The sequence below is a fragment of the Trichosurus vulpecula genome, chromosome 6 (assembly GCF_011100635.1).
Source record: "Trichosurus vulpecula isolate mTriVul1 chromosome 6, mTriVul1.pri, whole genome shotgun sequence".
Lineage (NCBI taxonomy): Eukaryota > Metazoa > Chordata > Mammalia > Diprotodontia > Phalangeridae > Trichosurus > Trichosurus vulpecula.
In genome coordinates this window covers 211638868-211653738 of record NC_050578.1, presented here as the reverse complement: position 1 = coordinate 211653738, position 14871 = coordinate 211638868, and the positions used below count along the sequence as shown (strand labels likewise).

General features: G+C 36.2%; 1 protein-coding gene across 1 annotated transcript in view; it reads left to right on the top strand.

Annotated features, from left to right (window-relative positions):
- The window catches only part of NSD2 (nuclear receptor binding SET domain protein 2), a 119303-nt gene that overhangs the window by 94482 nt on the left and 9950 nt on the right, over positions 1–14871 (top strand). Inside the window, 3 exon segments of the mRNA XM_036763050.1 lie at positions 1919–2022; positions 3646–3915; positions 5445–5561. Of these exon segments, the coding sequence (XP_036618945.1) occupies positions 1919–2022; positions 3646–3915; positions 5445–5561 (491 nt within the window).

The following is a 14871-nucleotide window of genomic DNA, read 5'->3' as shown; positions in this document are numbered from 1 at the left end:
TCAGAGGAGAGAAGGGGGTGTATTCAAGAGGTGTTGCAAAGGTGAAATCAACAAGCTGTGGCACCAGATTAGACATGGGAGGCAAGAGATAGTGAAGAGTCAGGATAATGCCTAGTTTGCAAGCCTGGGGGACTGAGAGCATGGTGTTGCCTTCGACAGTAATAAGGAAGTTTGGGGGGGGAAATCATGAGTCAGATTTGAACATGTTGAGTTGAATGTGTCTGTGGGACATTGAGTTCAAGGTCTACTAGGCAGTTGGAGATGTGAGAATAGAGGTCAGCAGAAAGGTTAGGGCTGGATAAGTGGAATTTCGAATCATCAGCATAGAAATGATAATTGAATCCATGGGAGCTGATGAGATCACCAAGTGAAGTAGTATAGAAGGAGAAGAGAAGAGGGCTTAGGATAGAGCCCAGTGGGACACACGTGGTTAATGGGTATGACCTAAATGAAGATCTAACAAAGGGGACTGAGAACGGGGTCAGATAGGTAGAAGGAAAACCAGGGAATTAGTGTCACAAAAACCTAGAAAGAAGAAGAGTATCAAGGTGGTCAACATTAACCATGTTTGGCTTTTAAAACTCTTCATAACCTGGCCCCTTTCCAATGTTCCATTTTTCTTACATCTTAACTCTTTTCTGCAATCCACTAACTAGCCTCCTTGCTGTTCCTCAACATACTCATCTCTCAGCTGTCACTGGCTGTTCCCCATGGCTAGAATTCTCTCCCTCCTTGTGTCCACCTCCTGGCTTCTCTGGCTTTCTTCAGGTCTTAGCTAAAATCCTGCCTTCGGTAGAAAAGTCTTTCCCAATTCCTCTTGATGCTAATGCCTTCTCTTCTCTGAGTTTATCTTCAATTATCCTATATCTTATTTGTGTGCAACTGTTTTCATGTTGATTCTTCCATTAGACTGAGCTCCTTGAAGACAGAGATTCCTTTTGACTTTTTTTTTTGTATCCCCAGTGCTTAGCACTGTGTCTGGCACATACTAGACATTTTATAAGTGCTTATTTACTTGACTTTTTTGTTTGTTTTTTTAAATGTTCTCTTTTCTCATATCTGTGAATGTTGGTACTTGTTGATGGAATTTAAAACTTATTAATAAACTTTTTAATTAATGATAATATCGGAGTATTAAATTGAGATGAAAATGTATTTTCAGTCATAGACATGCTGTGTCAGCCTTATGCAGAGTAAGAAACTAGGAAGTATTCTTTATTGAGAGTAAATTATAAATTTTTTAAAATAGGTTTTTATTAATATGTTTTGTTTTTACAAAATCTACATTTCCCCTAGTATTACCCTTCCCAGATCTCAGAGAGCCCTTATAACAGAATTTTTTAAGAAGAAAAGGAGGGGACAATTCAGCAAAACCAATGAACATGTTGAAAACATTTCATGTTTTATGCTGCACCCATGTTTTCTATCACTCCAAAGAAGTAAGAGGAGTTGTCTTCTCATCTGTCTTCTTTGGGCCCAAGCATTGTCTTTATAATTTAGCAACATTTAGTTTTGGTTTTATTTTTCTTTCCATTTACATTGCTGTCGGTGTACATATCATTTTCTTGGCTTGGCTTCATTTTGCCTTAGTTTATATAAAACTTTACATGCTTCCTTATATTCATCATTTTCATCTTTTCTTAGAGCGCAGTAATATTCCGTTACATTCATGTCTTGCAGTTAGGTAAGCCGTTCCCTAGTTGTTGGCATCTACTTTGTTTCCACTTCTTTATCACCACAAAAAATATTGCCAAAAATATCTTAATGTATATTTAAACTATACATAAACCAGTATTTTTAATCAGTTTAGCCATGAAATGGCATTTGAACAAGAAAAATTGTCAGGAATATAGAATAAAAGACACATGAGCTATTTGTATTGACAAGATTTCTTAACCATATTTCATCAACTTTTTAGCATTGCAAGAAGCCGAAGCTCGTTTTCGAGAAATAAAGCTTCAGCGGGAAGCCAGAGAAACCCAGGAAAATGAACGTAAACCTCCACCTTACAAACACATTAAGGTAAGACTTTTAAATATAAATGTTTGAAGAAATCATTAGAGCGTGCTGTAGAACTCGACATTGATAAATTGGGTAATTTATTGATGAAGTTTAAATTGTTAAAACATTTGTGCAAATGGATATGAATCTCAAAAATGGACAGTTTGTATGGGTAAGCACGTATTTATTATGATGTCATCTTCAGTAAATCAGTAAATAGTGCCGTGTAATAAATACTGTGGAAGACGCTGGACTAAGCCCAAGACAGATATAAAAGAACTTCAATACCAAGTAGTATGTGTGCAATATAAGCAGTGCAGGTGATACTTTCTGTAGGAATTCATTGAAAGATCACCCAGATGAAAAGCAAAATGGTATCATTGTAGATTTAAGTGTGAAGAAATATCCCTTATAAGATTATGGCTAGTGCATAGAAGGGATGGGTTTTAAGCTTTATTTCCCATGGTTAGATAGTATTTCAAGAAATACAGGGACGAACAAAAAGCATTTCAAACAAATAGGCACGGAGTTCACAGTTGTACTCGTGGGGACAGGATCTACTTGTGAGGGAAGTAAGCATAATTCCATTATAGAAGAGGAAAGTAATGGGAGCTAACGTATGGATGAGGTAGGTTATAGCCAGACTATGGAAGAGCCTGCTTTTGAGCATGGCGTCTGACACAGTACAGTGGAAGTAGCTTTGTGTACCTTTGATCACTGGTGTTTGAGATTGAAGGTAAGTTGTAGTATTCTGAGGGTAAGAAAAAAAGAGACCCAAATTAGAGGGATAGTGTTGGAATTGAAAGGACCTAGTAATTTGATTTAACTAATTGAATATTTTTTCTCAGTACTAGTTAATAATGCATAAAAAACATGTGATTTCTGTTCTCAAGTAGCTCATAATATTGTGATCATAATCTAGAGGTCAGGAAAGCAAAAAGTGATCTCTCTGGCCCCTTTGTGTATGGTTTCTTTTTAGTTTCAATGGCCCATTGGCAGGAACTCAACTCGATACCTTGTCTCTGTGTCACTTTTCCCTACTACTGATACAGTCTTCTACTTTTTGTTTTGTGAGGCCTGTGATTCTCCTTAAAATAAGTAAATACATGCATACATACATGTATAATATGTGTTACATATATACACATCCATGTGTACATATATATACACACACTTCATAAGCATATACTCTGATTTTTAATAAAGAAGGATCCATCAAGGCTCTCTCCCCTTATATTTGATAATATCATATCTCTAGATCCTTTTGGCTACCCTCCATTATATCATGGAGATGAGTATTCAATTGAATGAAAGTAGAGGAAGAATCATTTTCATTGAACACTTTCGGTTTTTCTCTGCTTCTCCCTCTAACTGCCTTCTCCAGACTGGTATTAACTGAATTTAGAAAATTTGGAATTACCCATCTACCTATATTTCTGGTAAACTGTTGTACCCTAATGATGTCCAAGGTCCTGTTCTTTAGTCTCAGAAAAGAAGGCAAATAATTAACATTAATAAAATGTTAGCTGGATTTCTCATTTCAGCTATAATATATAAGATTTTAGGAACCTTGTTGAAAGTGAAGGCATATGAGGGATTCAAGTGTCTTGCCTTCCTTTAAAGTAGTTTAATTTCTACACTCAGGTGAATAAACCTTGTGGAAAAGTTCAGATATATACAGCTGATATTTCTGAAATTCCCAAATGCAACTGCAAGCCCACAGATGAAAATCCTTGTGGTTTCGACTCAGAATGTTTAAATCGGATGTTAATGTATGAGTGCCACCCTCAAGTTTGTCCAGCAGGAGAGCAGTGCCAAAACCAGTGCTTTACCAAACGTCAGTATCCAGAGACAAAGATCATCAAAACTGATGGCAAAGGCTGGGGCCTGGTTGCCAAGAGGGACATTAAAAAGGTATGTAATGTTTTTTCCCTGTAAGAGAATCAGAAAAGAACGGTCTTTCAGAACTTTATTTAAAATGGTCACTTGATCTAAAATTGGGAAACTTCTCAAAATATGATTAAACTACTTACCTTTAAAGTTTCTGTCCTGAAGCAAAGATGGGAGTACTGGTTTAGTGTTATAGGAAAGGAAATCTAACTCAAAACAGCAGAGTTGAGATTTGGAAGTAGTCACTAGTTATGAAGAATTGCGTTATTGAAAGGGTCAGAATGGAAAAGAGTGCTACTTTAGTTCTATACAGTCCCAAGTAGTAGAATTCAGATAATATATTTAAGTTCGTTATTCTACCACTTTAAAAATGTGTCTGCAAATGTTTTTTAAATGCCTTTCTATCTTTGCTGCTGTGTTTCCAGAGTCCAAAAAAGTCTGCTGGCATAGATGCTTTAGTTGAGCAAGTAGTAAATGAATATCTAATCTGAACATAGTGATAGATTAAATAGCAATCTTGTTTTTATAAGAATGACCAGTTGTAATAGAATTCTTTCCTTATCTCAATTTCTATTTCATCCAGTCCATTCTGCTGTATTGTTTAACAGACTATATAAAAAGCTTCCGCCACAGGAAATGTAATGGTCATATTTAAAAGAAGTTGTCATTCTAATAGTTTTTAAAGACCATTCTTTTCTTATTTCCTCGGTGTCAGATATGCTTCTCAGTATTTAGGGGGAGCATAGGCCTGAATGGTTGATGATATATGTGGTGAGGGTGAGAGGGTAAAACACAGGCATGGCTCATAGGAAGACCTGCTTTTGACACGTACTGACTGTGTGACCCCAATCAAATCACTTCTCAATGCCGTGTTAACTCTCTAAGTCTGTATAAGCAGGTGCCAATCCATACTGGTAAGGGAGTTTCCTCCATCAGAATTCTTTATACCAGTAAAGTTACAAGTCTAGTCTTATTGAATTAATCGGAAATGGTGCCTAGAGAGATTGTTGTGACATTCCCGGAGTCCCTAAAGTTTCCTAGACCTTAGAGAAATTACTTGATCTGGGAGGGGTAGAGTGAAAGGCAGATTGCATGTCACTAAGGTATTAGTGGCTCATTAGAAGTCTCTGATAATTTTCTCTGGTTGTCTTCAGCTTTAACGAACAGCAGAACTGGGGGAAAGTTTTCTTACAGAGGCAACAATTGCCTAGAGAGGTGGCTTTGGTTAGAAATCCTTTAAAGGCGAAGTGGCATGTCCTTTGAAGTCAGCCCCTATTTCAGCTCTTCCTTCTTAGGATCAAGCAATTCCTGCACTGTTTGGTAGTCTAAGAAAAGTTCATTCAATTTTTGTGCTTCAACCAAGTGTATTCTAAGCTCTTGGCCTTCTATGACCCATCTAAGGAGAGAATTAGCTCATAGGCTATCTTTTGATCAGTACTTTAATATTAAGATGAGACCCGGTTCCTGTCCTAATTGATATTGATATAGGATATAAAATGTTCTCTTTGTGTGTGGTATATTATTTATTATAGCTACATTCTTCTACCCTACAGGGAGAGTTTGTGAATGAGTATGTTGGTGAATTAATTGATGAAGAAGAATGTATGGCAAGAATCAAGTATGCACATGAAAATGACATCACACATTTCTATATGCTTACTATTGACAAGGTAATTCCAGATGAATTTACATGGTAAATTTGAGGCTTCTTAATGTCTTGTACCATAGTAGTATTTTTAACAGTTAATCCATTGTAAATAATACTTTTCCTTTCTTTTATGAAATTATAGCTTCTTTCCCTTCTTTACTCTTTTTAAGGGTAAAGGTAAATCTTTACCTTTAAGGCAACTAGGTTGCATAGAGGATAGAGCTCAGGACCTGGAGGATATCTGGTCCATAGTAGGCACTATATAAATGCTTATTTATTCCCTTCTCCTCTTTATTAACATTATCCTCAGAGTTAAAAAGCCTTGCATTCAAAGCCCACTTCTGCCACATTCTAACTGAGTGACCCTTGACAGGTCACCTAACCACTCTGTGTTCTAGGCTACTTTCTAAGACTGGGCTGCAGAGCTAATGCCAACTTGCATTGGGAGAGAAAATTTTCCTCCAGGAATATTCTGTATCAGTTTAAATTACAGGTCCAGTTCTATCCTATTAACATCATATTTCTTTAGTTTTTTACTCTGGAGTGACTAGTGCTATCCAGCAGCATAAATAAGAGACTTGAATTTATCCTCTTTTGAAGCAGAATATTTCATCAGCTCCCATTTAATCCAACAAATATTTGTTAAGTACTTACTGTGTCCAGAATGTTATGAATACAAAGACAAAATGAAACTATCCCTAACATGAAGACTTACATTCTTCCATTCCTTAAAGAAGGACAGTAACCTTTTTAATGATTAAGAGATTGAGATGGGTTAGTAATGCAGGTGTAAGAATCAGAGAGAAGTTGTGTACAGCAGCAGGAAGTGTTCAGCCCAGCACACCCAGTCCATGGCATTGAGGTCCATAGTACTCTATGCTCAGAGGCCAGAACAAGCCCTGATGATCTCACTTTCTGAATGTCTGCATTCCAGTGGGGCTAATCACAGGTCAGCACAGGAATCAGGTGACCAAGCAAGGTGAAACACTCAACCTAAAAGATAGCAGAGAAGTATAGCCATAGTCTCACAGAAAGCTGACAACAAGATGAGTAAAGAATACATCAGCCAGTACAAAAAATTATCGCAAACGTAGAGATCTCCCAAAAAGACATAGTAACTATGTAACAAACAGAGACTGACAAGAAAACAAGAGATTTTCCACAAGGATTACATAAATACCTGGAAGAATGAAGAGAGAAATAAAAGCTTTGAATGAAAGAATTAGGAGAATAAATATCTTGGAAAAGAAAATGGTAAACCTTACCCAAGAAATGAACTCCCTAAAAACTAGACTAGACCAAACAAATCAATGATTCCATGAGACGGCAAGAAATAGTAAAAACAAAATCACAAGATTGAAAAAAATAGAAGGAAATGTAAGATATCTGATGACCTGGAAAACAGATCAAGGAGAGAGATTTTAGGAATCCATCAGACTCGATGAAAAATTTTAAAAAATAATCCTGAATACTCTATTTAGAGTAATCATAAATGAAAATTGCCCAGATATATTAGAACCAGAAGGCTATTAAAGATAGAAAGAATCTACCAGTCACCTCTGGAAAGAAAGTTGAAAAGAAGCAATCCCAGAAATGTCACAGCCACAACCCAAAGCTCTCACATCAAAGAAAAAGTGCCATGAGTATCTAGAAAGAAACCTTTTAAGTACCTAGGATCATACAAGAAAGTGTCAACTTCTACCATTAAAAAAGAAGAGAAAATATTCAAGTGCAGTATTCCAAAAGGCAAAAGAGATAGTTTTGCAACCAAGAACAGCTTACCCTGCAAGGTCGAGTATTTTCATACTGGTGGGTGTTGGGGAAGGGGAAGAATAAATGGACTTTTAATAGATTAAAGGACTTTCAAATATTTCTGATTAATAGACCAGAGCTGAGTAGGAGTTTTAAAATACAAACCTAGAGAAACCTAGAAAGGTAAACCTATTTGAGCATTTGGAGCTTGATGATGATGTAGCACTGGCATTCTAATAGGGGGAGAAGAAACAAGAGTCCTTTCAGAACCTAAATATCTTCAAATAACACTAAGGGAATTAAATGAAAAAAAAATTTCCAGGGGAGAGGTGTGCTTCTGAGAGTCCTGAGAAGGGAAGGGAAAGGGAAAAATATGCTAGTGTAGAAAGGAGGACAAAGTAGGGGGACTTGCTATTTCTCATTATTGGGGTCTACAGACATGGAAGGAATGGGAGGAATGGGCATCAGATGAACCTTCTATCTGAAATGGACAGAGGAGTATTGAACACATACACAAAAAGTTTGGTGTAGAAATACTATCACATATTTTCTTGTTAGAAAACAAGCAGGAATGGGGAGGGAGGAGACACACTTAAGAGAGGATAAAAACAGGAAAGGAGCAGTTATGAGGAAAACTAACTTCCTGATCCTAAAGGCTACACTGAAAAAGAGAAGAAAAAGAAAAGAAAAAAAAAATGAATCTAAGGAGGTGCTTAGGCTTGCCTCAGACATTTGGAGAGTGGCTGAACAAATGTGGTATATGGATATAATGGAATATTATTATTCATATGAAATTACAAAAGAGATTATTTCAGAGAATCCTAGGCAGTACACAGTTATGCAGAGTAAAGTGAGCAGAACTAGGAGAACAATTTCCACAAGGACAGCAACCCTGTAATGAAAAGCAGCTTTGAAAGACTTAAGAATTCTGATCAGTGCAGTCACCAAACATGTCTGCAGAGGGTTGATGGTGAAGCAAGTTACCGATCTTTTGGCAGAGAAGTGATGGACATGAAGTGCAGCAAGAGATGGGCATTTCTGGCTGTGGATTCATTTTGTTTGACTATACTTGTTTGTTATGAGGTTTTCTTTTTTCTTTTTCTTTTTAATTAGGGGGAGGGATTAATAAGAATAATGCCCCAAAAGAGAGCCACTAAAATATTTTTCAAAGAGAACAGAAGGAAGCAGACAAGAAGGACCATTTTGAAAGTAGCATGTAGACACTATATATCTATAAAATTATGTATATCTGTGTATATTTACACACATGTATAAACATATAAAACGTGTGTAGATATGTGTGTATATAAAGCATTATGAAATAGATTCATGATTTCATTTAGAATTTCCTTTTTTATATTCTGCTGTGTATATAGGTAGGCATGTCCATTTTTGACATTTTAAGTTCAGAATTAGAAAAATAATTTAAAAGAGGAACAGAGGAAAGCCCAGAGAATGGAAAAGTGTATCTTAAGACATGAGCCTTCATATTGTGATTGGGGGGGGGGGGTTGGTTTTAAAAATTGGTATTTGGTATTAAAAATATTGGTCTGACCTGAAGTTCTTAATCAGTTTTGAATTGATGAAAAATTCCTGGAGCATCAGACTTACCCATATTTGGATATAAGTATAAAGATAGCCAGTCAGTCAATCAACAAGCATTTATTACCTATGTACTGAGTCCAGGTACTGTGCCAAGTACTGAGAAATGAAAAGAAAATGAAACAGTTGCTGTTCTCATGCAGCTTATATTCTATCTGCAGAAGACTTTTGCAATTTACATATTTGAAAAAAGGATGGTAATGATGTTTGTCATATTCCGAAAGGGAAGTTAAATAAACATCTTTAAAAGATAGCCTTCTGGGTTTCATTAACACTGTACATTTTGTATAAACTAAGAGATCCTAAGAATCTGTTACCAGTTAGTGGGCAGACATTGAAGAAAATCCATAACCTGCTTATTTAAAGGGCTTTATGGTTAAGAAAGCTCTGAATATAACGCTGTTTTTAGAGGAAAATAATCCAAGCCATACTAGGACCTTAGAGGGCGCCTTACCTTTGTTGTAGTTGATATAGTTGTTAGAATGTGAGCTCCTTATGAACAGGGGCTGTTTTTTGTCTTTCTTTGTGCCCCTAGCACTTAGCATGCTGCCTGGTGCATAGTAAGCACTTAATAAATGCTTGTTGACTAACCAGCTGACCTCACAGAACTCATTGCATTATACCATGATGAATCTCAGGGGAAGTTGTCCTGTCTCAAGCACTTAACAGTCATTTATATCATACAATGTTTTCATGCACAAATGAGTCTTTGGCCTCTGGGAAACTAGCATCACTGTTGCAGAGGTTCACCCATCAGCGAAGCCTAACAATCTGATATGCATTAGGATGTGTGTTAGGGGTTGTGGCAGGATGGACCATAACAAGAAAGGTAAGAAAAGATTCTTATGCTTTAGGACAGTACAGTCCTAAGTGGAGAAACTCAATAATAGGAAGTGACTAAAGCAAGCTGCCTGCTCCTCTAAGCTACATCTCAAAGTTTGTCTTATTAAAATACATATCAATATAAAGTAGTATATGACTGCTAAGGATAGAATACCAGAAACAAGTTTTGTTGTCGTTGAGTCATGTCTTTGTGACACTATTTGGGGTTTTCTCGGCAAAGATCCTGGAGTGATTTGCCAATTTCCTTCTCCAGCTCATTTTACAAATGAGGAAACTGAGGCAAACAGGACTAAGTGATTTGCCCAGGGTCACACAGCTTGTAAGTTTCTGAGGCCAGATTTGAACTCATGAAGGAGGAGTCTTCCTGATTCCAGGCCCAGTGCTCTATCCACTATGCCACCTAGCTGCCCAAGAAAGAAATGCTTAAAGATGTGCAGATGGGGGCAGCTAGGTGGCGCAGTGAACAGAGCACCAGCCCTGGAGTCAGGAGGACCTGAGTTCAAATTTGGCCTCAGACACTTGACACACTTACTAGCTGTGTGACCTTGGGCAAGTCACTTAACCACAATTGCCCTGTCTTCCCCCCTCCTAAAAAAAATGTGCAGATGTTTTGGGGTTTTTTTCCTAACCCCTGTATAATTTAGATAGTCTTTGAAAGATTCTATGTGGGAAAATTTCTTCACCTGGATGCCACACTATTGATAAAGTTTCCAGACTTGGCCTAATTGATCCCTAGATGAGTGGCCTTCAGTCAGAGATCAGACTTATACTCAGAGCCTTTCTAGTTTGTTAAGATCTGCCAAAGCTCACACATTTAGTTGGCATATGTCTCAGAAACCCAGGGTTGTCTCCACGTTCCATTTAGGTACTGGAGGAGCAGGAATCTAGTGGAGGGCTTTAGAAGCAAAATAAAAACAAATATGGTCCTGACCCTTGACATTAATGTATACTATTAACAGAAAATAGTGTTGGATTTGAATTTATCATCTTTGAGTCAACATTGCTCTATTTCTTCACTGCTGAACTTAAGAAGCATTATAAATTGTGTAGTTATTTTTTAAAATTTGGTCCCTCCTATAAAAGCATCTATTGGTGTCTGAAAGTGAGTATGGGATTTGAAGGAAGAAAGACCTGAGTTCAAAGTAAGCCTCAGACACTTACTAGCTTGTGACCCTGGGCAAGTCACTTCTTTTCCCAGCTTTAGTTTTTGCATCTGTAAAATGATAATAGCATCTACTTGTCAGGGTTGTTGTGAAGATAAAATGAGATGTTTGCAAACTCTCTATAAATACTAGCTATTATTAAGTCACTAAATAGACCATTTTATTATTTGACTAAATTGATTGAACCAGTATCTGTGTAGGAAAACATATGGTACTCTCAAGTCCATGGTGGGGGGGCGGGGGGGTTGTTGTGAAGGGATATTGACTTCTATAGCCTCAGCAAGAGAGGAACTATAGGAGAAGGGGTGAGGTTGCCCAGGATTGAAATGGGGAATCAGATGAAGAGGAGGTCTAATAGGGGATTCTTGTGAGAGGGACATCAGGGTTGGTTTTGTCAGAGTGGAGGGAGTATTTGCATTGGGAGGCCATCTTCTCCAGGAGAGTGTATGCTTCTATTGGTAGGACCTTGCCCCAAAGAGAAAGGGATATCTGAGTTTATAGGGACAGCTGGTACCCAGAATGGGGGGGTGGCACAGAGCCAGATATGAGATAGTACAGTCTTTGGGAAGGAGAAAAGCAAGGGTTGCGGTTGGGCTGCATGATTTGGGCCAGATGGCAATTACTAGATAGCATTGCTTCCATCTTCCCCCACAAATTTATATTTCTAAGATTGAGATATAGCAGAAAAAAAAGAGGATGGAGAAAGATGTATTAAGGCAGTAATTTAGAAATTGGTTAGAAGAGAGAGCTCAAAATTGGGACTTCAGAAGTTTTAACTCCATGAAGAACTCAGAAAGAATAAAGGAGTAATAGACTGGAATGGAAAATAAATAATGAAGAGAACAAGGAAAATTAGACAATTAGAAAAAGAATCTGTAAAAGAAAATCAAGAAAATAAGAGTAAGTTTGAAAGGAGCAGGAAGGGATTTTGAAATAACCACTTAATTAAGTAGGGAAGGGTGCGCGCAGAAGAAGAGAAATGGATAAATATGTAAAACAAAGAAAATGAAATCATTGAAGTAAAATCCAAAAACGAGGGAGAGAGTCCCTGTGGTTATAGATTAGCCTTAAACTAGTATCAGCAGAACTAACCTTGGGGACAAAGGACTTATTTTAAAGGGGAATGGGATGAAAACAGAAAGCCACACTAACACAACAAATGAAGAACTTGGAAGCCTAAGGATCATGGTTTTAAACATGAATAGATTAATCAATCCAACAAACTTTAAGAGTGCCAGAATGGGGCACAGGATCAATGTACCAAGCGTATTGTAGACCAGGACTGCTTAAATTTTGCCAGGTATATAGGTATATAAAGTAGGTATACAAATCAAACATTTACTGATGATAAATCATAGAGACATATATTTTGAAACAATTTTTTGGTATGCATATGGTTTTACAATTTATTAAAGATGAAAGCAAATTTGTATACTAGTGTGATAAATGTACTTGTTTATTTTTACATAAAGAATTAAATTTTGGCAGAATATTTGATACTGCAGGACATAGAGCATCTTCCAACATTTTTCAGAGTTGATTAATATTTTGATTTTATAATTGTAAGTGCTGAGAACACTGCTTCACATAAATATGTAGTACAAAATGACCGAAGAACGTTTAGGGCCATTTTAAAAATTGTTGGAAATTCTATCCTAGTCTCAAGCCAAAATTCATTTAAAAACTTTGTATGTACAGTAAAACACTGCAATTGATAACATACAATAGTTTCAAATCTGAGCTGAGGTGTTTCTGGCAGTGTTCGTTGTCATTGTGTGGCATGATGGCATGCGCAATGCGCAAAGTACACATACTGTGTGTTCAGAACCAAGGCTGCAGTGAAATTGCACATTGCAACATGGGCAAGCACTGCCAGAAACACTTCAGATTCATTATGTGTTTGATTTTGGAATTAATTTTTGGTCATTGCAAGTTTGGAAACCTTTTACTGTTGCCATATTTTTTGTAACCCCACATTAAGTTATGTGACCCCATATGGGGTTGCAAACCACAGTTTAAGAAGCACTACTGTAAACCCCCTACAGCAGGGGATTGCAATCAGACAAATACAATCAGAAAAACAAAACAAAACTAAAATTCACAATATCAATAGAAATAAGCAAGGAACTATAGATAATGGACTAGTGTTAATATTAAGCATTTATATCAAATAGCATAGTATTTAAATTCATTATGGAAATTTCAACTGAACTTCAAAAGAGATGGCTAGTAATACAATAGTAAAAGGAGCCTTCAGAAGTATTGGACAAACCTAACAAAGATGAACAAAAGGGAAAGTGCAGAACTAAATAAAACTGTTAGATTTTATAGAGAAAGACTTAAGATATCTTATGAATAAAATTAGCATTTTTGGCACCACACATTATCTACATATTATTTCCCCCCTCCATTTACATGTTAAAACAATTTTAACATCTTTTTTTAAGTTTTGAGTTCCAAATTCTATCCTTCCCCATTCCCTTCATCCCGCCTCCCTGAGATAGTAAGCAATCAGATATAGGTTATACATGTGCAATCAACGATATATCTTTACAAAAGATAGGAACAGAGAAATTATAAATAAATGTAAAAAAATCATCAATAATAAAATACTTTAAGGACCATATGCAATTAAAAATTGTAATGAATACAGGGAAAACAAACAAATAACCAAAATGGAGACTTAATGACATTCAGAAGAATGATTGGGTTAAAAAACAAAACATAAAAACTGTTAATAAATAATAATTGTGAAAGTCCATGGTAATGATGAAACAACATAAAAAATTTCTGTAATGTAGCAAAGGCCCCTAAGGAAAAATTATGTCTCTGAGAATACACGTTAACAAAGTAGGAAAAAGAGAGAACTAAAGAATAAAATATGAAATTTAACAAAAAATCAAGAAATGAACCCAAAGCACAAAGGAGGGAATTTTGAAAATAAGAAAGAAACAGCTAAATTGGAAAGCAGAAAAGCTATAAAACTAATAAAACAAAAAACTGACGTCATTAAAAGGAAAAGGTAGAGAAAATAAAATTAACAAAATTTAAAATCAACAAAATTAAAGCACAACAAATTTTTTAAATGATCTAAACTATAGTTATATACCAGCAAAACAGAATTTAAAAGAAATTAAGAGGGTTCTTTTTAAAAAAAAATGCCCAAATAACGGAATACCAAATAAGGAGTTTACTTCAATTTTGGAGAAATTAAAATAGTTTTAAAGGAGCTAGAGGGGTGGGGGGTGGGGAAGGTCCAGATGGATTTACAGAATTCCTTCAAACTTTTAACATTACACAAATTATTCTCAGAAATCAAAAGGGGAAAAAAAATCTCCCTTTATGAGATGAATAGTCTTAATACTTTATAAGGATAAAGCAAAAACAAGAAATATATAGACCAATATTACTAATTAATATTGATTTTAAAAATTTAAATATCCAGACAAAAAGACTAAAAAAATCAATTTTGATTTATAATTAGGATGATTCAGATTAGGAAAACAATTAGCACAGTGATTTTCTAGAGCTTAGCACAAGGTGTAATACATAGCGAACATTTAATAAATGCTTGTTGTTTACTTCGTTGTCGTCTTTTCAGTCACATCCAACTCTTTGTGACCCCATTTGGGGTTTTCTTGGCAAAGATACTGGAATGGTTTGCCATTTCCTTCTCCAGCTCATTTTATAGATGAGGAAACCAAGGCAAACAGTGACTTTCCCAGGGTCACACAGCTAGTAAGTGTCTGAGGCTGAATTTCAACTCAGGTCTTCCTGACTCCAAACCTAGCTCTCTATTCACTGGGCCACCTTGGTGCTCCTTGTTGTCTACTTACTAGCCAGTTAATCATATTAGTCAATAGGTAATCAGCATTTATTGCCTATGTGCTAGTCTTTATGCTAATCACTGATGATACAAGGAAAGGTAAAAGAAAGTCCATGCTTTCAAGGCACTCACAGTCTAGTGGAGGA